Source organism: Bufo bufo, chromosome 1 (assembly GCF_905171765.1).
Source record: "Bufo bufo chromosome 1, aBufBuf1.1, whole genome shotgun sequence".
NCBI classification, from domain to species: Eukaryota; Metazoa; Chordata; class Amphibia; order Anura; family Bufonidae; genus Bufo; species Bufo bufo.
The window spans coordinates 372,627,869-372,654,224 of NC_053389.1; the positions used below are offsets into that span (position 1 = coordinate 372,627,869).

At 43.0% G+C, this 26,356-nt stretch overlaps 1 protein-coding gene across 3 annotated transcripts in view; it reads right to left on the minus strand.

The window, feature by feature from the left end:
• FBXW11 (F-box and WD repeat domain containing 11) overlaps positions 1-26,356 on the minus strand; it is a 785,504-nt gene that overhangs the window by 632,988 nt on the left and 126,160 nt on the right. The window contains exon 2 of one of the 3 annotated variants that reach the window (XM_040404947.1): positions 6,371-6,472. The exons of the other annotated variants lie outside the window; for them this stretch is intronic. Within the exon in view, the coding sequence (XP_040260881.1) occupies positions 6,371-6,472 (102 nt within the window). The remainder of the gene's footprint in view (positions 1-6,370; positions 6,473-26,356) is intronic. 3 annotated transcript variants of the gene reach the window in all.

Consider the following 26,356-nt stretch of genomic DNA (forward strand, 5'->3'; position numbering starts at 1 on the left):
TTTTACACATCATATAATGACTCATGACTTCTGCATCCGCCTTTGGCTTTGATGACTACACACATGCCTTTGCCTTGTTCTACCATGGAGTTGGTGGCACGCAACGCGAGTGTTGACCCAAAATCATGAGGACAGACAGAGGCCTTTGGAATACTACTCTGCTCACCTTGATCCAGTCATTCAAGTAGCCCCCTCCTGCATTAGAGCCGTCATTGTCAAAGACCACCCTCTTGTGCCTATGCTCCCCCATTCTATCAACCAAGCCCAGTCCAAGCACCTGTCAGCAGCAGGCCTCACAAAATACATAGTCTCTCTGCTAACTCCCTCTAACATTACCATCAAAGATAATGTTTTGAACCCTGCAACACTCCTGACACAGGGTTCAAAGAGGAAGAAGGCATGTCAATTGATGACAACTCCACGTATAACAGTTCAGAAAGTGATGAAGAAATGACCATGCCAAAATCAAAACAGTAGCATGCCAAATCTGCCTCAAATATCTAGAACTGAAGTAAACTGAAGCAAGGTCTGAACAATGTCGCCGTTAAGACACCATTTTTAACGTAGACTTTTCATAAATCAATCCAGGCATCAAAGCAGGATCATACAGCTCCATAAAGGATCACACATCCTGCTATACAGACAGTATATACTGTGGTCATCCATAATGAGATAAAAATTCAACAACCACTTCCTCCTGGACGATAAGCAGAGGAAGCAGAACTTATGGGGCTTGCTGATGCGTGTACATTGCTTGAAGGCAAGACTGCTAATGTATACACTGACTCAAGGTATACTTTTGACATCATTCACGATTATAGTCCTATTTGGAGAAGTAGGATTTTTGTTTCCTTGGGCTAACCCTTCTATTTCACCTTTATTTATTAAAAAAATATATATATAAAAGTTAGCAAAAATTTTGAAAAATTTGCAATTTTCAAAATGTGAATTTCTCTGCTTTTAAAGAAAAAAGTGATACCTCATAAAACATATTTTACTTAACATTCCCCATGTCTACTTTATGTTGGCATCATTTTGAAAATCTCATTTTATTTTTAAGATGTTGGAAGGCTTGGAATTTTAGAAGCAATTCTTAAAATTAAGAAAATTTCCCAAACCCACTTTTTAAAGGACTAGTTCAGTTATGAAGGCACTTTGTAAACTAAAAACCACACACCTCAAGTTATTCAAAACTTATTTCACAAATTAAATAAAAGTGAAGATTAAATTTCAACATTTCACTTTCTTCTTTAAACACATCAAGGGTAAACAGCCAAAGAAAACTCAAAATCTATTACCCTGATTCTGCAGTTTACAGAAACACTCCACATGTGGTGGTAAACTGCTGTATGGGCACACGGACTGGTTTTTATACACCATGTCCCATTTGAAGCCCCCCTGATGCACACTGCAGTAGAAACTTGCAAAAAGTAACCCCATTTTGGAAACTACAGAATAAGCAGACAGTTGTATTGATACTATTTTGGGGTAAATGTGATTTTTTTTTTTTTATCGCTCTATAGTACGCTTTTTAAGAGGCAAGATAACACAAAAAAAAGGCTGTTTTGGTAGTTTTTATTTCTTTTTTTACATTGTTCATCTGACAGGTGCTATTTTTATAGACCAGGTTGTTACGGATGTGATGATATCAAATATGTCTAGGTTTTTTCTTTGTTTCACTTTTACATAATAAAGCATTTTTGAAAAAAAAAAAAAATTTCTGCGAATCCTCTTGTGTAGGGGCACAATATTTGTGAGAAGAGTTGAGGTTTTTATTAGTACCATTTTTGGGTACATATGATTTTTTTTGATCATTCAATATTACACTTTATAGGGAGAGCTGACCAAAAAAATTGGTTGTTTTGGCAGTATTTTTTTACGTCGTTCACCTGAGGGGGTAGGTCATGTGATATTTTTATAGAGCAAGTAGTTACGGACGTGGCAATACCTAATATGCATACTTTTGTTTATAAAAAATTTACACAATAAAAGCATTTCTGAGAAAAAAATAATGTTTTAGTGTTACCATTTTCTGGGAGCAATATTTTTTTTTATATTTTTGGGCAGATTGTCTTATGAAGGGGCTCATTTTTTGCAGGAAGAGGTGACGGTGTGATTGCTACTATTTTGGGGTACATATGACTTTTTGATCGCTTGATATTGCATATTTTTTTATGTAAGGTTTTTTATTTTATTTTTTACGGTGTTCATCTGTCTGGGTAGATTATGTGATAGATTTACAGAGCCGGTAGTTACTTACGCTGGGATACCTAATATTTGTGGTTTTTCTTCTATTTTTTATTATAACATTAGGGGTGCTTCTTTGAAACAAATTTTTTTATTAAAAACTTTTTTTTCCTTTTATTTTTCCTTTATTTTTGTTCTACTCTGGGACTTCAACTTTTTGGGGTTAGATACCCTCTGCAATTCATTACTATACATCTGCATTGTAATGCATTGCCTGTTAGTGTATTACACAGTGCAATACACTAACAGTTTGCCTAGGAGACCGAGCCAAGGGCCGGATTGCCTAGACTTCCGTAGAAGGCTGGTCCCAATGCCTCTGCAAGGCATTGGGCTGCCTTCTCGCCCATCGGTCCCCGTCACTGCAGAGCAGGGACCCAGTGGAAACCCAAACTGACCGCAAACACCTTCACCGTGTCAGCATGCCCGCCCATCAGCATGACGTAGTACGTCAAATTGCGAGAAGTCAGTTACCGCTATAATGTACTATTACATCATATGTCAGGAAGGGGTTAAGAATGCCAAGTTAGTAGCCTAACTGTTTGAGAGTCTGAGAAACCCAAAACAGTTGCTGTCAACAAGGTTCAAGCTGACACCAAAGAGACCACCACTGAGGGAAAAGGGAACAGATTAGCTGATGAGGTGGCTAATGACTTACCACTTCTCACAACTCATCCAGTGAATCTCACAAGTGGAAGGAGAGGAGGTATTTTTGTCCGTCTTAAATGTTTATAGAAAACAAGCAGAATGGATTGCAAGGAATAATGACATCTGAAAGCGTGGTAAGAAAACATGCTTGCTAAGACCTCTGTAACCAATGAATGCTCAGCTACCCCCCACAACTTCACTCAGGCAGCTAAGGAAGCCATGTGTATGTGTAATGACCGGCGTCACGCAAAGGGAGGGAAATGGGAAGGCCCTGTCCAAGGGAGAGGGAAAGGTGGTGACCCCTGACTCACCTTGCGGCTGGCACCTGACTGCCCTGACGTCCCTAGACGTGTTCCTCACCCGTACCCCGATCACGTGCCTAAACCCTGGCTTTCCCTAAGATGAGCCCTGTGTAGTGAACGGGGCGGTGGGATCACTAGTCCGCACCACTGACACTAAGAGGAAAACACCAAGGAGAGGACAGACAATACAAACATATAATCCCAGGTGGGCGACAACAGCAGACCACCAAGGCTCAACAGGGATCTGGAGGGTAACGTTCTGGAACAACAACCAGGGAACACAGCTACACAGCTCCAGTAGGTCAGTATAGAAGTCCAGGCAGGAAGCTCTATATCTGACAACTAGAGAAATGGGAGATGGGAATATAAGGAGGTTGGGATTGCTGGACAAGAAACAGCTGAGGAGGAGAAGCTACGGATTCCTGAGTGAGCCAAAAAGGATTGCAAGGCAAACCCAGAAAGCTACCATTACGAAACAGCACTGTCTTTGTACCTCGAACGCGCAGCCACCCGCTGCGACTTCCTGACCCCGGGTATAACGGAGTCAGACGTGTCTCTTGACACCCTCGTGACAGTATGTGTGTGCAGTATTATGTTAACTGTGCTTGCTCTAACTCAGTTAAAACAGTAAAAAGCTAACTTCTCAGTGTACAGAGTGTAAAGAGGGGTTGCACAAATTCCAGCCAGGAGATTGGGTTGTGCTGAAAAGACACGTCCGGAAGAGTTTGGAACCAAGGTTTGACAGACCCTACCATATGCAGTTGACTATATCCACATATTTCAAGAACGAAGGAAAGAATTCCTGGGTCCATGCCAGTCACTGTAAAAAGGCTCTAGTTCTGGATAAAGAATAGGCTACTAATAGGCCCCAACTAAACATTTTCTCCGAATTCTCAGCTAAATCCATCTTGATAGGCAAACACTGTTAGCTCACTCAAGGATCAAATTACAGATACACTTAGAAAACTATAAGAGTGGGGAAGAGGAGTGAGCCATAGAAAGCTTGCTTGTCAGATTTGTCCGCTAACCACATTTTATATGGGAACAAAAATCAAATGTGAGGCCTCATTCACCTTTCCGTTTTCCATTGATGTGTGATGTCCACATTTCCTACGAACAGTACACGTACATGTAAGATTTAAAGGGCTTCCGTCACCCCCCAAAAGTCATTTTTCGTTTTTGGGCTACTTAAAATCCTTATACTGCGATTTTTCACTATATAGTGCTCTTACCCTTTTTCGTTCAGTAGTTTCTTTAAAAACTGCACTTTTATAATATGTAAATTACCTCTCTACCAGCAAGTAGGGTAGTTACTTGCTGGTAGCAGCCGCATCCTGCTTTCAAAAAAACGCCCCTCCTCTTGTTGATTGACAGGGCCAGAGAACGCTCTCGTCCCCTGGCTGGCCCTGTCTGTGTTCTAATCCTCGCGCCTGCACCGTACCGGTCTTCAGTCAGCGCAGGCGCACTGAGAGGAGGACGCTCGCTCGGCCGCTCCTTCCTCAATGCGCCTGAGCCGATGACGTCACATCTACACCCGGCGCAGGCGCACTGAGGAAGGAGCGGCCGAGCGAGCCTCCTCCTCTCAGTGCGCCTGCGCCGACTGAAGACCGGTACGGCGCAGGCGCGAGATTTAGAACGCAGACAGGGCCAGCCAGGGGACGAGAGCGTTCGCTGGCCCTGTCAATCAACAGGAGGAGGGGGTGTTTTTTTTAAAGCAGGATGCGGCTGCTACCAGCAAGTAACTGCCCTACTTGCTGGTAGAGAGGTAATTTACATATTATAAAAGTGCCGTTTTTAAAGAAACTACTGAACGAAAAAGGGTAAGAGCACTATATAGTGAAAAATCGCAGTATATGGATTTTAAGTAGCCCAAAAACGAAAAATGACTTTTGGGGGGTGACAGAAGCCCTTTAAACAGGTTTGTTCAAACATCAGTATTTTATTTATTTTTTACTGACTGCAGGTCTGTGAAAAAAATCATGGAGACACGCATTACTTTGGTCCGTGTTGCAAACTAAACCCACCCATTGAAGTCTATGGGTTCGGGAAAATCATGGACACAACCCGGATGGTATCTGTCTTTGGTCCGTTTTTCACTGATCACGAATACATGTTTGTGAAGTTCATTTTCGCTTGAGCAGTGTCCGTGGAATACGGATGGCGCATTGTGGGCAAAAAACAGACACAGACCAAACAGAGATCCTTAACATACAACTTCAGATCAAACGCAGAGGGATTTTTCTCACGGACATGAAAATGTGAAAGAGGCCTAATAACGAAAAAGTGTAAGAGGATAACAATCATATTAAGGAATATTTAGCCACATTCACATACTGATGACTGGTCTATGTAAATGGAGCCAGTCAACTTGGCCCTTTGTACAGGCAGGAAGAAAATACCATTTACTTTGTTGTTGAATAAAGTAGACAATACTCTGTGTGTGTGTGTGTGTGTGTGTGTGTGTGTGTGTGTGTGTGTGTGTGTGTGTGTGTGTGTGTGTATATATATATATATATATATATATATATATGTGTATATATATATATATATATATATATATATATATATATATATATATATATATATATATATAACTAAACAAAAGAAAAGATTAACAAGAGAAGGAAACGAGAAAAAAAACACTGAAAAGATCCAAATCAAAAGAATTTTGGTCTCAAGCACAACAATCACAAAATTGGTGACCTCAAACTTACGGGGGGAACCAATTCAACCACCCCAGAAACCAGAATAGAGCAAGAAGAAAAGGTGAACAGTCTGATAGAACCATGGGGTTGACTAAGGATTGTCGGCAGTATCTGTCCACAGTATTTAGCGTGTACAATCAGTAAGTAACAAACAGTAGAAATTATTAGATCTAAACTACCATCATGAATTTACAACAAAAACAAAACACCATTCTAAAACAAATTACTTTCAAGCAATTATCATGCATATAACTTTCTATAAAGCAGTTCTTGAAAACATGCCACGAGGCAAAAAAAAAAGCCTTAACATGCTCTACAAGTGTCGCATTAAAACACACACCAAATTATATATAAAAAACAAACATGCAAAATAAATTTACAGTTCAGGCCACCAAGTCAAGACAAAAAGTGATGAGTAGTGCACAAGACAAAGCATACAGATAACAGTACAACAAGAAAGAAGAAAGGCACCTGGAGACATCTGACACTGGGCATGCTCTGCAGGCATCTCAGTGCGCACATGCTCTCTACCAGGTTGGAGCAGCCTAGCCACAAAGACCTTGGCACAGAACACTGCAGGGTGACAAAAAGGAAGGAGAAAAGCTGTTAGATGCCACAAATTATTTCTATATATCTATGTAAAAATGGACGAGCAATGCATGCCTTTAGACTCAAATAAAAAAGGGCTGTAATACTATAGATAAAAATTCTATCATTACTATACAAATATTTTAAAAAATCCCTGGCATTATGTTTTGATAAAGGACACGCGACACTATTTGGCCTGTATTCTACAAGATAAAACCTACGCAGAAATATTATAATGAAAGATTTGCAGCTCTTTCATGTTTTAGAACCCCTCCAGAGCTGACTTACAAAAACAGAAACAATAAAGTCAACAATAAACTCTGAAAAGGCCCATGGCTATAGCAAAATATGGCAATGTCTACACTCGTTGGCCCAGAATTATTAAGCCTGTAGATGGCATATGCTTTGATCAGCTCTCTAGACCTGCACCAGATTTATCAAAGTGGCACAGGCTGATGATGGAGGGGCTCTTTTTTCTGACTCTATAGCAACAATTGATTAGCTTATTTTTGGCAGATTTCTACTCCAGAACTGCATCAAACTTTGGGGCATCTTAGGCATTTGTCTCTTTATAGTGAAGCTCTGCCCACTTTCTGCCAAAAACCCTCCATTTTTGAACATACCAGGGAAAGTGTAGAAACTCTGGATGCACCAAATTGCATCACTTTTATTACAGATTTTTTGCTGCAGATACATTAGTAAATCTGGGCCACTGTTTTAGTAAGGCCCCTTGCAGACGAGCGTGTCCAGATGCGTTGCGTCTGAGTTCAGGGAAAATCGTGCGAGTAGGTACACAATTGCAGTCAGTTTTGACTGCGATTGCGTTCCGATGTTCAGTTTTTATCCTGTGGGTGCAATGCGTTTTGCACGCGAGTGATAATAAATTGACTATGGTACCCAGACTTCTTCACTGAAGTTTGGGTTTGGGTTAGGTGTTCTGTATATTTTATTATTTTCCCTTATAAACATTATAATGGAAAATAATAGCATTCTTAATACAGAATGCTTACTAAAATGTGGCTTTAGTGGTCAAAAAATAAAAATAAATTTACTTACCATCCTGTTGTTCGCGCAGCCGGCATCATCTTCATTCAGCAGGACCTGCGCTGACGTCACCGCACTCACCACGTGGTGAGCGCAGTGACGTCAGCGCAGGTCCTGCTGAATGAAGATGATGCCGGCTGCGCGAACAACAGGATGGGGAGTTAATTTATTTTATATTTTTTAACCACTAAAGCCACATTTTAGTAAGCATTCTTTATTAAGAATGCTATTATTTTCCCTTATAACCATGTTATAAGGGAAAATAACAGTAAATTGACTTTTATCAATTTACTTATATCATCTCCTAGCAACCATGCGTGAAAATCACACCGCATCCGCACTTGCTTGCGATTTTCACACAGACCCATTCATTTCTATAGGGCCTGCGTTGGGTGAAAAACGCAGAATATAGAACATGCTCATCTGAACAGCCCCATTGAAGTGAATGGGTCCGGATTCAGTGCGGGTGCAATGCATTCACCTCACGCATTGCACCCACACGGAATTCTCACCCGTGAGAAAGAGGCCTAAACCTGGGGCATCTGTTTTGGGATTTGGCATTTTTGCAACTTTTTGGTGCCAGTGGAATTTTTTGCAAAAATGTAGCATGCTGTAGGTCTAACTTTTTCTGGCATTTTCACCATAATCTTAAAAAAAAAAAAAAAAAAAAAAATGCTGTAAAAAAAACTGCACAGTATACCAAAATAAAAATGACACTAAGACCACATGTAATTAAAAAATTGCCTAAAAGACTTTTTTACATTGATTTTATAACATTACAAAAGAGTGGAGGGGGGCTAGATCAATTTCTTGATGCTACAACACAGCTAAGGTACAAAATTAAGCACATATAGTATTAATGATACCATTTTGGGCAGTATGGTGGCTCAGTGGTTAGCAATAAAACCTTGAAGCAAGTACAACATCTGCATGGAGTTTGTATGTTACATAATGGCAAAGTTTGTATGGCTGAAAAAAAAAAAAAAAAGATATCCATCCAGTTCAGCCTGTTATCCTGCAAGTTGATCCAGAGGAAGGCCAAAAAACCTTTTGAAGTAAAAAAAAAACTATTTTCCCCTTTTTAGTGTGGGGAAAAAAATAATAATCATTCTCGACTCCAATCAGGCAATCAGATTAATTCGATGGATCAACAACCATTCTCCAGAAATCTACTAAATATAACCTGGAATATTATTACCCTCCAGAAATCCAGGACCCTCTTGAACTCTTTTAGTAAATTCACCATTACCATCTCCTCAGGTAGAGAGTTCCATAGTCAACCTGGTATGTTTGTGTAAAAACCTCCTTACCTCTCGACGTAGACACTCCTGTAGATCATGGGAGAGATCTTTGTACTGACCCCGATTATATTATACATAGTTATTAGATCTCCCTTCAATCGTCTTTTTTCTAAACTGACTAAACCTAATTTTGATAATCTTTCTGGGTACTGTAGTCCACCCATTCCAGTTATTACTTTAGATGCCCTTTTCTGTACCCTCTCCAGCTCTGCTATATCTGCCATGTTCACAGGCACAGAACTTTAGACAATACTCCATGTGTGGTCTGACTAGTGATTTGTAAAGTTGAAGGACTATGTTCTCATCACACGCATTTATGCACCCCACAATTTTATTGACCTTGGCAGCAACTGCCTGACACTGGTTTCTACACTTAACTTTGCTGTTCACTAAAATTCCAAAGTCCTTTTCCATGTCAGTGTTACCCAGTGTTTTACCATTTAGTATGTACTGGTAACTTGCATTATTCCTTCCCATGTGCATAACCTTTGTTATTGTAAGCCTTCATTCTAGCCAGATCCATCTGTAGCAGTATAATATCCTCTTTCGTGTTACTTTACAGAGTTTAGTGTCATCTGGAAAAATTTATATTTTACTGTGCAAACCTTCTACAAGAAAATAAAAAATATTAGAGAACAGGGCCCAATACTGACCCCTGTGATAGCCTACCAGTAGCACAATCTGATTATGCTAATAACTACCCCGTTTTCTTTTACCAAGCCTATCCACATACAAGCATTTTCCACCGGTCCAAGCATTCTAACTTTACATACTACACCACTTATGTGGCACTGTATCAAATGCCTTAGAGAAGTCAAGATATATAACATCCATTGACTCACCCCCGTCAATTTTAGAACTTACCTCTTCATAGAAACTGATTAAATTAGTCTGACATGACCGATTCCTCATGAAGCCATGCTGATATGCTGTTATACATTTATTTTCATTGAGATACTCCAAGATAGCATCTCCTTAGAAAACCTTCAAACAGTTTACCCAAGACAGATGTTAGACTTACTGGCCTATAGTTTCTGGGCTCTGTTTTTGTTCCCTTTTTGAATACTGGCACCACATTAGCTAAGCACCAATCCTGAGAAACGTTCCCCGTCAATATAGTGTTACTTAAACAAATGGCAATCATAATGTAGAGAAAGTTAAAGGGCTTCTGTCACCCCACTAAAGTCTTTTTTTTTTTTGGCTACTTAAATTCCTTATACTGAGATATATCAATATATAATGCTCTTACTCATTTTGGTTCAGCAGTTTCTTCCAAAAACTGACTTTTATAATATGTAAATGAGCTCTTTACCAGCAAGTAGGGCAGCTACTTGCTGGTAGCAGCCGCATCCTCCTTTCATAAAGACGCCCCCTCCTCATGTTGATTGACAGGGCCAGCAAACGCGCTCGTCCTCTGGCTGACCCTGTCTGTGTTCAAAATCTGGCGCCTGCGCCGTTCCTGTCTTCAGTCGGCGCAGGCGCACTGAGAAGAGGACACTCGCTCGGCCGCTCCTTCCTCAGTGCGCCTGCGCCAGGTGTAGATGTGACGTCATCGGCGCAGGTGCATTGAGGATGGAGCGGCCGAGCGAGCGTCCTCCTCTCAGTGCGCCTGTGCCGACAGAAAACAGGTACGGTGCAGGCGCCAGATTTTGAACGCAGACAGGGCCAGCCAGAGGACGAGCGCGTTCGCTGGCCCTGTCAATCAACATGAGGAGGGGGCGTCTTTATGAAAGGAGGATGCGGCTGCTACCAGCAAGTAGCCGTCCTACTTGCTGGTAGAGAGCTCATTTACATATTATAATAGTCCGTGTTTTGAAGAAACTGCTGAACCAAACTGAGTAAGAGCATTACATATTGATATATCGCAGTATAAGGAATTTAAGTAGCAAAAAAAAAAAAAAAGACTTTAGTGGGGTGACAGAAGCCCTATAACCACCTCAGCTCCCCTAGCTTAAACACCCTTAATGACCAGGCCACTTTTTACACTTCTGCACTACACTATTTTCACGGTTTATTGTTCGGTCATGCAACTTACCACCCTAATGAATTTTACCTCCTTTTCTTCTCACTAATAGAGCTTTCATTTGGTGGTATTTCATTGCTGCTGACATTTTTACTTTTTTTGCTATTAATCGAAATTTAACGAAATTTTTGCAAAAAAATTACATTTTTCACTTTCAGTTATAAAATTTTTTTAAAAAAACGACATCCATATATACATTTTTCTCTAAATTTATTGTTCTACATGTCTTTGATTAAAAAAAAATGTTTGGGTAAAAAAAAAATGGTTTGGGTAAAAGTTATAGCGTTTACAAACTATGGTACAAAAATGTGAATTTCCGCTTTTTGAAGCAGCTCTGACTTTCTGAGCACCTGTCATGTTTCCTGAGGTTCTACAATGCCCAGACAGTAGAAAAACCCCACAAATAACCCCATTTCGGAAAGTAGACACCCTAAGGTATTTGCTGATGGGCATAGTGAGTTCATAGAACTTTTTACTTTTTGTCACAAGTTAGCGGAAAATGATTATTTTTTATTAATTCTTTCCTTACAAAGTCTCATATTCCACTAACTTGTGACAAAAAATAAAAACTTCCATGAACTCACCATGCCCATCACGAAATACCTTGGGGTGTCTTCTTTCCAAAATGGGGTCGTTATACTGCCCTGGCATTTTAGGGGCCCTAATGTGTGAGAAGTAGTTTGAAATCAAAATGTGTAAGAAATGCCCTGTGAAATCCGAAAGGTGCTCTTTGGAATGTGGGCCCAATTGCCCACTTAGGCTGCAAAAAAGTGTCACACATCTGGTATCGCCGTACTCAGAAGAAGTAGGGCAATGTGTTTTGGGGTGTCTTTTTACATATACCCATGCTAGGTGAGAGAAATATCTTGGCAAAAGACAACTTTTCCCTTTTTTTTTATACAAAGTGGGCATTTGACCAAGATATTTATCTCACCCAGCATGGGTATATGTAAAATGACACCCCAAAACACATTCCCCAACTTCTCCTGAGTACGGCGATACCACATGTGTGACACTTTTTTGCAGCCTAGATGCGCAAAGGGGCCCAAATTCCTTTTAGGAGGGCATTTTTTTTTTATATGAACTCGCCATGCCCCTCATTGAATACCTTGGGGTGTCTTCCTTCCAAAATGGGGTCACATGTGGGGTATTTATACTGCCCTGGCATTTTAGGGGCCCTAAAGCGTGAGAAGAAGTCTGTAATATAAATATCTAAAAAATTTTACGCATTTGGATTCCGTGAGGGGTATGGCGAGTTCATGTGAGATTTTATTTTTTGACACAAGTTAGTGGAATATGAGACTTTGTAAGAAAAAACAAAAAAATAAAGAAATAAATTTCCGCTAACTTGTGCCAAAAAAATGTCTGAATGGAGCCTTACAGGGGGGTGATCAGGGAGTCTATATGGGGTGATCACCACCCTGTCATTGATTACCCCCCTGTAAGGCTCCATTCAGACATCCGTATGTGTTTTGCGGATCCGCGGTGTCAGTGTTTTGCGGATCCACTGATCCGCAAAACACATACGGACGTCTGAATGGAGCCTTACAGGGGGGTGATCAATGACGGGGGTGATCCGGGAGTGTATATGGGGTGATCACCCCCCTGTCATTGATCACCCCCCTGTAAGGCTCCATTCAGACGTCCGTATGTGTTTTGCGGATCCGATCCGTGGATCCGTAAATCACATACGGACGTCGGAATGGAGCCTTACAGGGGGGTGATCAATGACAGGGGGGTGATCAGGGAGTCTATATGGGATGATCACCCCTCTGTAAGGCTCCATTCAGACGTCCGTATGTGTTTTTTTTTACGGATCTACGGATCATATCCGCAATACACATACGGACGTCTGAATGGAGCCTTACAGGGGAGTGATCAATGACAGGGGGGTGATCAGGGAGTCTATATGGGGTGATCACCCCCCTGTAAGGCTCCATTCAGACGTCCGTATGTGTTTTGCGGATCCGATCCATGGATACGTGGATCCACAAAACACATACGGATGTCTGAATGGAGCCTTACAGGGGGGTGATCAATGACAGGGGGGTGATCAGGGAGTCTATATGGGGTGATCACCCCCCTGTAATCTCCATTCAGACGTCCGTATGTGTTTTGCGGATCCGATCCATGGATCCGTGGATCCGCAAAACACATACGGACGTCTGAATGGAGCCTTACAAGGGGGTGATCAATGACAGGGGGGTGATCAGGGAGTCTATATGGGGTGATCAGGGGGTTAATAAGGGGTTAATAAGTGATAGGGGGGGTGTAGTGTAGTGGTGTTTGGTGCTACTCATTACTGAGCTGCCTGTGTCCTCTGGTGGTCGATCCAAGCAAAAGGGACCACCAGAGGACCAGGTAGCAAGTATATTAGACGATGTTATCAAAACAGCGTCTAATATACCTGTTAGGGGTTAAAAAAAAAATCGCATCTACAGCCTGCCAGCGAACGATCGCCGCTGGCAGGCTGTAGATCCACTCGCTTAACTGCAGTTCCTGTGAACACGCGCGCCTGTGTGCGTGACTCTGCCTGGAGCTGCCACCTCCGGAACGCGATCCTGCGTTAGGCGGTTAATACACGGCACTTACTACAGTATTGCAATTGTCCGTATTGCCTCCTTTGCTAGCTTGATTCATTTTTCCATCACGTTGGGGGGGTACTATCTCTCCTTAGGGAGAGAGTGCCTTAATCAGCATGAGGAGACATAGGCCATACATGCTCCTCTGGAATTCTGGAAGCAAAGGGATGCAAATGAGCTCTTAACAAGCTCTGCCTCTAATGCCACCAGATGTAAAGCAGCTATCCTATAAGTCAATGTTCAGCTCCTTAACTAAGCCTTGAGACATGACTTGGATATTAAATAAGCCAGCACCTCATCTGCAGTATCCCCCTAAGGGTCCATTCACACGTCAGTATTTTTACCTTTCCAGATAAACGTTTTTTGCGGATCCGTTTTTCAGTACAACATTCCGTTTTTTTACTAAAGTGCTTCCGAATCCGTTCTGTGTTTCCGTTATTCCGGGGTTCTTTTGTTTGTTTTTTCCATCCATTTTCCTGTCAACGGATCGGCAAAATCGGATGACATTCGGATGGTTTTGTGCATGTCATCCGCATTTATGCGGATCCATTGACTTCAATGGACAACGGACCCGAAAAACAGACAAAGTAGGACAAGCTTAATTTTTTTTTCAGGATCCGCATACTCCAAAATAGGAAAACGGAACGGATTCCGTGATTCGGGCAGCACTATGATTGGTGTCCGCATTTTTGCAGAGGCAATTGAAATTAATGGATCCGAAAAAAACTTTCCGATTTAAATCGGAACGGAAATGGAATGTTATAACGGACGTGTGAATGGACCCCAACCCTGACAGGCCTCGTACCCAGTCAAGCCAGTACTCTCTGCTCTGCACTGATGAGGGGCAATCACCCCAAAACAGCTGTCTGCAGATGAGGTGCTGGCTTATTATCCAAGTCATGTCTCAAAACTTAAAGAGCTGAACATTGACTTATAGGATAGCGGCCTTACATCTGATGGCATTAGAGGCAGAGCTTGTTAAGAGCTCATTTGCATCCCTTTCCTTTATCACGTTATACCATGCTCATTTCCATAGTTACGACCACCTTGTAAGGCTACTTTCACAGTGGCGTTGTGAGATCCGTTTCAGGGATCTCACAAATGGTTCAAAACGGATCAGTTCAGCCCCAATGCATTCTGAATGGATAAGGATCCGCTCAGAATGCATCAGTTTGCCTCCGTTCAGCCTCCATTCCGCTCTGGATGCGGACACCAAAACGCAGCGTTTTGGTGTCCGCCTGGCGATGCGGAGACAAACGGATCCATCCTGACTTACAATGCAAGTCAATGGGGATGGATCCGTTTTCAGTGACACAATATGGTGCAATTGAAAACGTTTTGACAGACTTTTTTTTTTAAAGAATAATGCATCCGTTCTGAACAGGTACAAGCGTTTGCATTATAGGTGCAAGCCAGCGAAGGAGGCAAGATAGAAAATCACTAGTATCAGATTAGCAAGTGCCTTGTATTAAAGGGGTTAGCCAATCCTATAACAAGCCCCCCTATATGCCAGGCCCCCACACTGAATATACTTGGCTGGGTCCCCGCACCGCCACTTCACCCCGTGCTGCGCAGATGAAAACATCCAGTGTCGGGGGAGCAGCCAATGGCAGGCGGGTACAAGCCTCCTTAATATCGTGGGGCGGCTAGGCAGGCTCGTCCCTGTCCCCGCCTGCCATTGGCTGCTCCCGACACCAGATGTTTTCATCCAAGCACGGGGAGAAGCAGCAGCAGTGGTGCAAGGACCCAGGTAAGTATATTCAGTATGGGGGGGCCCGGAATATTGGGGGGCTTTTTATAGGATTGGATAACCCCTTTAACTTTCTCTACATGATAAATGCCATCTGCTAAAGTGAGACAACCACTTTTAAATATCAGAAATAACGGTCTGTCTATGGCATTACTTAATTCTCTTAGGATATGCGGGTGTATGCCATCTGGTCTATTTTAATATTTTTAAAATGCTGCTGAATTGCTTCCTGGGTCAGACAGGTTACTTTTAATTGGGAATTTACTTTAACACACTTCATTTCATCATTATTTTCCTCCCAATTTTCCTACACTGGAGAAAAATAATATTTAATATACTTACTATCTCCATATAGCTCTCTACAACTCATCCCTCATGACATAAAGGGCCAACACTTTCAGGTTTAAACTTTTTACCAAAGGAAGAACATTTTAGGATTAGTTTTGTTTTATTCTCTTTGGCAATAGGTCTCTCTTATACAGCTTGGCTGCTTTTATTTGTCTTTTGCATATTCTCTTTTTTCCCCATATAGCTTTTCAATGTTTCCTCCCTATCTTCCTGTTACTGTACAGTCGTGGCCAAAAGATTTGAGAATGACAAAAATATTAGTTTTCACAAAGTTTGCAGCTAAACTGCTTTTAGGGTACTTTCCCACTTGCGGCAGGATGGATCCGACAGGCTGTTCACCATGTCGGATCCGTCCTGCGGCTATTTCGCCGTGCCGCCGGACCGCCGCTCCGTCCCCATTGACTATAATGGGGACGGGGGAGTAGCTCCAGCGCAGCACGGCGAAAGCCGCCGGACTAAAAAGCCTGACATGCAGTAATTTTAGTCCGGCGGCCTTTCGCCGTGCTGCGTCGGAGCTCCGCCCCCGTCCCCATTATAGTCAATAAGGACGGAGCGGCGGTCCGGCGGCACGGCGAAATAGCCGCAGGACGGATCCGACATGGTGAACAGCCTGTCGGATCCGTCCTGCCGCAAGTGTGAAAGTACCCTTAGATCTGTGTTTCAGTTGTTTCTGTGATGTAGTGAAATATAATTACACGCACTTCATACGTTTCAAAGGCTTTTATCGACAATTACATGACATTTATGCAAAGAGTCAGTATTTGCAGTGTTGGCCCTTCTTTTTCAGGACCTCTGCAATTCGACTGGGCATGCTCTCAATCAACTTCTGGGCCAATTCCTGACTGATAGCAACCCATTCTTTCATAATCACTTCTTGGAGTTTGTCAGAAGTAGTGGGTTTTTGTTTGTCCACCCGCCTCTTCATGATTGACCACAATGGGATTAAGATCTGGGGAGTTTCCAGGCCATGGACCCAAAATGTCAACGTTTTGGTCCCCGAGCCACTTAGTTATCACTTTTGCCTTATGGCAAGGTGCTCCATCGTGCTGGAAAATGCATTGTTCTTCACCAAACTGTTGTTGGATTGTTGGAAGAAGTTGCTGTTGGAGGGTGTTTTGGTACCATTCTTTATTCATGGCTGTGTTTTTGGGCAAAATTGTAAGTGAGCCCACTCCCTTGGATGAGAAGCAACCTCACACATGAATGGATGCTTTACTGTTGGCATGACACAGAACTGATGGTAGCGCTCACCTTTTCTTCTCCGGACAAGCCTTTTTCCAGATGCCCCAAACAATCGGAAAGAGGCTTCATCAGAGAATATGACTCTGCCCCAGTCCTCAGCTGTCCATTCACCAAACTTTCTGCAGAAGATCAATCTGTCCCTGATGTTTTCTTGACACCAGGCCATCTTCCAAAAGTCTTCGCCTCACTGTGCATGCAGATGCGGTTTTTTTGGGATTAAGTTAATTTCCATGGCAAAGAAGGACTATGCAATTCATCTGATCACTCTATATAACATTCTGGAGTATATGCAAATTGCTATTATAAAAACTTAAGCAGCAACTTTTCCAATTTCCAATATTTATGTAATTCTCAAAACTTTTGGCCACGACTGTATATTGATTTGAAGGCTCTTTTTGTCATTTATTGCTCCCTTTACATTTTTATACTAGTCTAGTATGGCTGTGCCCCTATAGTTGGATCCTGAACCAGATGGGAAATGCAATCAACTTTAGTTATTGAGGTACAGCCTTTCCCTACGATAGAGCCTGTGGCCATCCCAACCTCCCTACTCTCTGGCTGCCTTTATGGTGTGGCTTGTGGCACAGGTAGTATTTCAGAAAATACTACTTTTGAGGTCCTTGCCCCGAGCTTGTGACCTTGTCCCTAGAATCATTTTTAACCCCTTCCTGGAGCGATAACTTTTAAATTTTATTTTTAGGTTCACATAGCCGTAAAACAAATTCTACTATCTAATGGCATCATTTAATATAGCATAGAATGTAGTGGGAAGCTGGGGGGAAAAAAAGGGATGTAATTATTATTATAATTATTTTATTTTATTTTTGGGGGGGGGGGGGGGGGGGGTGTTTTTATAGTGCTCATTATGTGGTAAAACTGACTTGTGCTCCATTCTCCAGGTCAGTAGGATTATGGCGAGATAGAGATATATCTATCTATATCTATAAGTTTTTCTTGTGTTTTAACCCTTAAGATAGCGGAGATTGTTTTCGTTTTTTATTTCTTTTACCTATTTTCCTTGAGCCATGACTTTATACAGTCCTGATCAAAAGTTTAGAACCACATGCCTTTAAATGGCCAAATCTGTGCAAAGATGTGGATTCATTATTATTTTCTGTCAGGGAGTAACACGTTGTGATGGCAAAGGCAAAAAAACTCTCCCTTTTTGAACGTGGTCGGGTTGTTGAACTGCATAAGCAGGGTCTCTCACAGCACGCCATCGCTGCTGAGGTGGGACGCAGTAAGACAGTCATTTGGAATTTCTAAAATGATCCTGAGGGTTATGGAACAAAAAAGTCAAGTGGAAGACCCCAAAAATTTTCATCATCACTGAGCCGGAGGATCCAATTGACTGTCAGTCAAGACACTGGACGATCCTCGACCCAAATTAAGGCCCTTACTGGTGCTGACTGCAGCCCCATAACCATCAGATGGCATCTGAGACTGAAGGGTTTCAAAATCAAAAAACGTCTTCAAAGACCTCGTCTCCTTGAACGCCACAGAACTGCTCGTTTGGACTTTGCAAGAGAGCACCAAACATGGGACATTCAAAGGTGGAAGAAAGTTTTATTCTCTGATGAGAAAAAAATGCAACCTTGATGGTCCTGATGGTTTCCAACGTCACTGGCATGAAAAGCAGATGCCACCTGAAATGATTTCTACACGCCACAGTGGAGGGGGCGCCATAATCGTCTGGGGTGCTTTTTCCTTCAGTGGAACAATGGAGCTTCAGGAAGTGCAGGGGCGTCAAATGGCCGCTGGCTATGTCCAGATGTTGCAGAGAGCATTCCTCATGACTGAGGGCCCTCATCTGTGTGGTAACGACTGGGTTTTTTAACAGGACAACGCTACAGTACACAATGCCCGCAGGACAAGGGACTTCTTCCAAAAGAATAACATCACTCTTTTGGCCCATCCTGCGTGTTCCCCTGATCTAAATCCAATTGAGAACCTTTGGGGGATGGATGGCAAGGGAAGTTTACAAAAATGGACAACAGTTCCAGACAGTAGATGGCCTTCGTGCGGCCGTCTTCACCACTTGGAGAAATGTTCCCACTCACCTCATGGAAACGCTTGCATCAAGCATGCCAAAACGAATTTTGGAAGTGATAAACAATAACGGCGGAGCTACTCATTACTGAGTTCATGTTTGGAGGTTGGATTTCTGTTTTGGGGGGGGGGGGGGTTATTTTATTTTTTTGGAGGCATGTGGTCCTAAACTTTTGATCAGCTGAAAAAACAGCCTGTTTCAGTTTATTTGTTGTTTTCATTAAATTGAATGCTCAAAAAATGTTTTGGCTCACTCCCATTTCTTCTTGTTGCATGTTGAAGCTCTACTTGGAACCTTTTTAAGATCCAGCCATGCTAAATATGATTTTTTGCCATTTTTCAAGTGGTCTTACTGAGACAAGATCTGATTATTAAACAGGCTGATAAGGAGGGGGGGGGGGGTTGTGATGGTGCTAGGGTTGTTGCGGGTATCGAAATTTCGATACCCAATCGATACTTTTGTCCCGGTATCGATACGATACCGGGATTTCCGTTTTTTCGATACTGGGCTGCGCTTCTGCGCAGTCTAGTATCTCTGAACATGAGCGCGCTGCTATCGGCGCGCTCATGTTCTCTCTCAGCAGCACGGGGAGAAGGAAGCTGTCCTCCCTCCCCCTGTGCTGCTGCCGCTGCCACCAATGAGAAGAGAGGGGCGGAGGAGGGGCGGCAATGAGAAGAGAGGGGCGGAGGAGGGGCGGCAATGAGAAGAGAGGGGGTGGAGGAGGGGCGGCAATGAGAAGAGAGGGGCGGAGGAGGGGCGGGCGCACTGCGCCACCAATGATAGGATTACTATCGGAGCGATGGGAGGAGACATCAGCTTCACTAGTGGGCGTTCCTTTTCCCTGCGCTGCGATTGGACAGCGCTACAGCCAGGGAGAAGGAACGCCCACTAGTGAAGCTGATGTCTCCTCCCATCGCTCCGATAGTAATCAGCAGCATGTGGAGCAGGAGAGGAGACAGTAATGGGGCACTGCGGGCGAACGGAGCGGCGCCCAGGACTAATGGTGAGTGCTGAGACATCGCTGGGCGCCGCTCTGTGTGGCCTAATAGTGAAAGTCTGGACTCATATACAGTAGTCAGTCTTTAACACATACAGGAGGCGGGTGCCGGCAGCAGAATCGCATTGCCGGCACCCTGCCCCTGACAGGGAGCTGCGATCAGCGGCAGTTAACTGCCGCTGATCTGCTAGTACCCGCCTCCTGTATAAAGGGGTAAAATCATTGGTGGTGCAGTGTGCCCCCCCCCCCTCAATCCCCCCATCCCATTAAAATCATTGGTGGCACAGTGCGCCGGCCCCTCTCAACCCTCCAGTATTAAAATCATTGGTGGCAGTGGCCACAGGGACCTCTCCACTCCCCCTCATTGGTGGTGCAGTGGCAGCTTCTGATCGGAGCCCCAGCTGTGTAAGCCTGGGGCTCCGATCGGTTACCATGGCAGCCAGGAAGCCCTGGTTGCCATGGTAACATCCCTGATGCTGTGTGCACAAAGCACAGAGCAGCAGGGACAGTGTGGAGTCCTATTCACCCTGATAGAGATCTATCAGGGTGAATAGGAAAAGGGATGAAAGATCCCAGGTTCTAGCCCCTAAGGGGGGAAATAGTTATTAAATAAAAAGTGAAAAAAAAAAAAACACTAAAATATGAAGTATAAATCACCCCCCTTTTCCCAATTTCACATATAAAATATATAAATAAACATATTACATCGCCACGTCAGAAAAGTCCAAACTATTAAAATATAAAAAAAAAATCTAGGTGGTGAATGCCGGAACAGAAAAAATAAAATAAAAACTGCGCGATTCGCCATTTTTAAAAATGAGGAATGCACGTGGCTTTTTTTGTTTATTTTTTTCGCGTGGTATCGAATGGTATCGAGTATCGCAATACTTTTTCATGGTATCGAAACCGAATCAAAAATTTGGTATCGCAACAACTCTAGATGGTGCGTGACTTTCATTTATACAAATGTCAAGCTGAGCTTTTACTTACCAATACATCTGTGTACACTGTACTTAGTGGTAATCCTCTACAGCTACTTCAAGAGAAGTTGTCGCAATTGTTGGGTAGGGGTCTGGAGACGGGAGTCAGTCAGAAGGAAGCGGACTATATTTATGTTCAATTCCCCATTATTTCAATTTTCCATGCACTGCCAAAAATCCACAATTTTTTTTTCTCCACCTAAGAGACTAATTGTGGCGGGCATAGGATCTTTCTCAGAGAGATTATCTGAGTGGGTTGACTCCCTTCTCCAGCCCCTTATCCAACATATTCCTGGGAAAATCAAGGACACCAGGCATTTGATAGGTTTGTATGGAAGGACACCTATGCCTGGATTACGTCGGACGTGGTGTCCTTAGGCTACTTTCACACTTGCGGCAGAGAGATCCGGCAGGCAGTTCCGTCGCCGGAACTGCCTGCCGGATCAGGCAAAATGTATGCTAACTGATGGCATTAGTAAGACTGATCAGGATCCTGATCAGTCTTAAAAATGCCTGATCAGTCAAAAAAATACATTGAAATGCCGGATCCGTCTTTCCGGTGTCATCCGGCAAAAACGGATCCGGCATTTATTTTTTCACCTTTTTTTCAGTCTGCGCATGCGCATACCGGAAGGACGGATCCGGCATTCCGGTATTCTGAATGCCGGATCCGGCACTAATACATTCCTATGGGGAAAAATGCCGGATCCGGCATTCAGGCAAGTCTTCAGTTTTTTTAGCCGGAGATAAAACCGTAGCATGCTACGGTTTTCTCTTTTGCCTGATCAGTCAAAACGACTGAACTGAAGACATCCTGATGCAAACTGAACGGATTACTCTCCATTCAGAATGCATGGGGACATACCTGATCAGTTCTTTTCCGGTATAGAGCCCCTGTGACGGAACTCTATGCCGGAAAAGAATAACGCAAGTGTGAAAGTAGCCTTATACACTAACATTCCGCACAGTATGGCTCTTATGGCCCTTTCGATGGTTTCTGCACACATACAGTGACTATACTTTAGTATTACAGGAATATGTTAAAACGCTGACAGAATTTCTCCTTAAGCATAATATTTTTATGTTTAACAAAAAAAAAATTATCTGCAGAAATCTGGAGTCTCAATAAGAGCTAAATTCTCCCCATCCATCGCTATTATATTTATGGTGTGGTGGGAGAAACGGTTTCTCTTTTCTGACACCAACCCTTTCTCTGAATCAATAAGGTGGTATTGCCATTACATCGACGACCTGCTCTTTATCTGGTCTGGCGATGTGGCTGCAATACCAACCTTTTTTGCCTACCTTAACCAGTGTTTGGACGCCATCTCCTTTGATTGCGAATATGACACTGACTGCATTCACTTTTTGGATCTATCCCTTAGGCTGGGTTCACACCGGAGCGTTCTGAAAGGAGCGCTCTGTATGCGCGATTGTACGGGCGTTTACAATCGCGCATACAGAGACAAGCAAACACACATTGTCGCGCATTCCCGAAAGTCTATGTACGGGAACGCGCGACAAACGCCCGAAAAAACGCTCATGTACTTGTTTGAGCGTCGGGCGTTTTACAGCGCGATCGTACGCGCTGTAAAACGCCCAGGTGAGAACCATTCCCATAGGGAAGCATTGGTTTCTCCTTGTTGAGCGTTTTACAGCGCGTAGGAACGCCCTGTAAAACGCTCAGGTGTGAACTGACCCTTAGGGGTGACGCTGACATGTCCTGTATCAATGTCTCCTCCTATAGAAAGGATATAGCGGGTAACACAATTTTGCTGGCAACTTCGTGCCATCCTTCACATGTCGTGCGCCACATCCCTAGGGGGGGAATGATCTGTAGCAGGTGCAATTGCACTGATTTGTGCACATTAAACAGGGAGTGAAATAAAGTTAAGGGGAGATTGGAGCATAGACTTTATCCCCCAGAATTGTTAACTGGTCAGAGGAACTTGGCGCTATCGTTGGATAGAAGGGCTTTGGTTTTTCCATCTCCCTGTCTTAGGTTTCAATAAGGATTGGTCTAAGTTCACAAAGGGCTGTATTAAATGTGTTGCGCGATGGGTGCCAACACTGGGAAATTTACTTACCCCCAGTCTCTATATGGAGGGTCCCAAGTTACAGTCAACCTGGTTATCCAACAAAGGCAGTTTTAAATGCGGGTATACCAAATGTATTTGCTGTGGCCACTTGGAGAGAAGCAGCACTTTTACATCTACGGCAAATAGAAGACAATTTGCAATCATGACTTACTTGAATTGCAACACTAAATATGCCATTTATTTAATTACATGTCAAGTCTGCTTACTCCAATATGTGGGTTGCACAACAAATACAATAAAAACCAGGATTAGAAAACATATATCTGACATACCGCATTTTAAAAACAAGAAACGTCTCCGCTGTCAGTCTTCATTTTGCCCTAGAACATGGAGGCGATTCTTCAGCCTTGAATGTGCTAGGTATTGAAAGGGTTACAGCTCCCTTACAGGGTGGGGACCATCAGAGAAAGCTTCTCAACAGAGAGACTTTCTGGATGTTCCAGCTTAATACCCGCATTCCAGTAGGTCTAAATAAAAGACAAGATTTAATCTTACAGTACAACTAGTTATCGTTCATACCATATTGCAATGCATAAGCCTTTTTTTTTGCTGTGCTTTGATTTTATTATTATGTGTATAAGCTGTTTTAGTATAATGTTTGTTCTAATCCTACTAAGGAGTTAGTAACCATGTGACACCCTAACCCCCACGGATTGGCGTGGGAGGAGTATATCAGTAACTGCTCAGTATGTGTTATTCATGTCATGATTAAGGACTAAAATATGAAGGTCCGAAACGCGTAGCCTGTACTCTTGCTTAAGAGGATTGGAAAGTTTTTACTGCAATAAAAGTGTCTGCATCAAAAAAAAGTGTCTCCTGTTTAAGAGCCGGATTCTCCTTTTTTATTTATTTAATTTTTATTGTATCTCAGTTCAACAGTACTGTGACAATGAAATGTAAATATTAAATATTGTCCCCTTCCGTGGCAGTTAGCACAGATAAAACTCCGGGAGAAACGTCAACACTTGTAAAATCTTGGAAACCTCTTAGGCCCCTTTCACAAGGGCAAGAATTCTGTGCGGGTGCAGTGTGTGCGGTGAGCGCATTGCACCCGCACTGAATTCGGACCCATTGACTTCAATGGGGCAGTTCAGATGAGCGTTGATTTTCACACATCACTTGTGCGTTGCATGAAAATCGCAGCATGTTCTATATTCAGCGTTTTTCACGAAAAGCAGGCCCCATAGAAAAAAATGGGGATGCGCGAAAATTGCAAGCATCTGCAAGCAAGTGCGGATGCGGTGCAATTTTCACGCATGGCTGCTAGGAGATGATAGGGATGAGCAACCCCATTAAAGTCAATTTACTGTATTATTTTCCATTATAACATGGTTACAATGGAAAATAATAGCATTCCTAATACAGAATGCTTACTAAAATGTGGCTTGAGGGGGTTAAAAAAAGAAAGAAAAAAAAAGTTAACCTCATTCGCTTGTTCGCGCAGTCGGCATCATCATCTTTCTTCTTTCAGGACCTGCCAAAGGACCTTTGATGACGTGCTCACCACGTATCTTCATTCAGCAGGACCTGCGCTGACGTCACAGCGCTCACCACGTGGTGAGCGCGATTAAGTCAAAGGTCCTTTAGCAGGTCCTGAAAGAAGAAAGATGATGATGCTGGCTGCGCGAACAAGTGGATGAGGTGAGTTTTTATTTTTTATTTTTTTAAAACTCCTCATGCCACATTTTAGTAAGCATTCTGTATTAACCACTTAAGGACCACAGGTTTATACCCCCCTAGTGACTAGGCCCTTTTTTACAAATCGGCACTTCACAACTAACGGTTTATTGCTCGGTCATGCAACTTGGCACCCAAATGAATTTTACCTCCTTTTCTTCTCACAAATACAGCTTTCTTTTGGTGGTATTTGATTGCTGCTGAGATTTTTAGTTTTTCTGATATCAAAATAGACCGCAATTTTCTCAAAAAAAAAGTGTATTTTTAACTTTTTCTGGTAAAATTGTTCAAATATAATTACATTTCTATACAAGTTTGTGTCAGAATTTATTGTGCTACAGGTCTTTGATAAAAAAAATAAAAATCCAATAAGTGTACATTTATTGGTTTGCCCAAAAGTTATAGCGTTTACAAACTATGGTACAAAAATTTGAATTTCCGCATTTTGAAGCAGCTCTGACTTTCTGAGCACCTGTCATGTTTCTTGAGGTGCTAGAATGCCAGGATAGTATAAATACCGCCCAAATGACCCCATTTTAGAAAGACACCCCAAAGTATTCGTGGAGGGGCATGGTGAGTTCATGTATGATTTAATATTTTTTCACAAGTTAGCAGAAAATGACACTTTGAGGGAAAAAAAAGAAATAAAATGGTTTCCATTTCTGCCAACTTCTGGCAAAAAAATAAAAGATCTCCCACAGACTCACTATGCCCCTCAGTGAATACCTTGGGGTGTCTACTTTCCGAAATGGGGACATTTGTGGGGTGTGTTTACTGTTCTGGCATATTGGGCGGGGCTAAATTGTGAGCAACCCTGTAAAGCCTAAAGGTACTCGTTGGACTTTCGGCCCCTTTACGCACCTAGGCTGCAAAAAAGTGTCACACATGTGGCATCGCCGTACTCAGAAGAAGTAGGGCAATGTGTTTTTGGGTGTATGTTTACATATACCCATGCCGGGTGAGAGCAATATCTCTGTAAATTGACAACTTTGTATAAAAAATAATTAAAAAGTTGTCATTTACAGAGATATTAAGTTTTAGGGGTGCACCGAAATTTCGGCAGCCGAAAATATCGGCCGAAAATGCACCTAATCCACTTCGGCCGATATTGTTACATATCGGCCGAAAATATGGGGTGTGGGATTTGTCACCCACCATCTGCGGGCGGGCGGTTTACTTTGTCACTGCATCTTTATTTTACCTTACAATCGTGAGGCTCCAGTAACTAACAACTCTGCAGGCAGAGCGGAGGCCGGCGTAACGTCACTTACTCACGTGACGCGCCTGCTCCGCCTCCTTCATTCATAAAGTGGGCGGAGCAGGTGCGTCACGTGAGTAAGTGACGTTACGCCGCCCTCCGCTCTGCCTGCAGAGTTGTTAGTTACTGGAGCCTCACGATTGTAAGGTAAAATAAAGATGCTGTGAGCAGCAGGGCCGGGGCTGTTATGGGTAGGGGGGATCGGTCTATGGAACTGCTATGGGGAGGGGGGATCTGTGCACTGCTATGGGGAGGGGGGGATCTGTGCACTGCTATGGGGAGGGGGGATCTGTGCACTGCTATGGGGAGGGGGGATCTGTGCACTGTTATGGGGAAAGGGATCTGTGCACTGTTATGGGGAAAGGGATCTGTGCACTGTTATGCCCATAACAGTGCACAGATCCCCCTCTCCATAACAGCGCCACCCACAGATCCCCCTCTCCATAACAGCGCCACCCACAGATCCCCCTCTCCATAACAGCGCCACCCACAGATCCCCCTCTCCATAACAGCGCCAC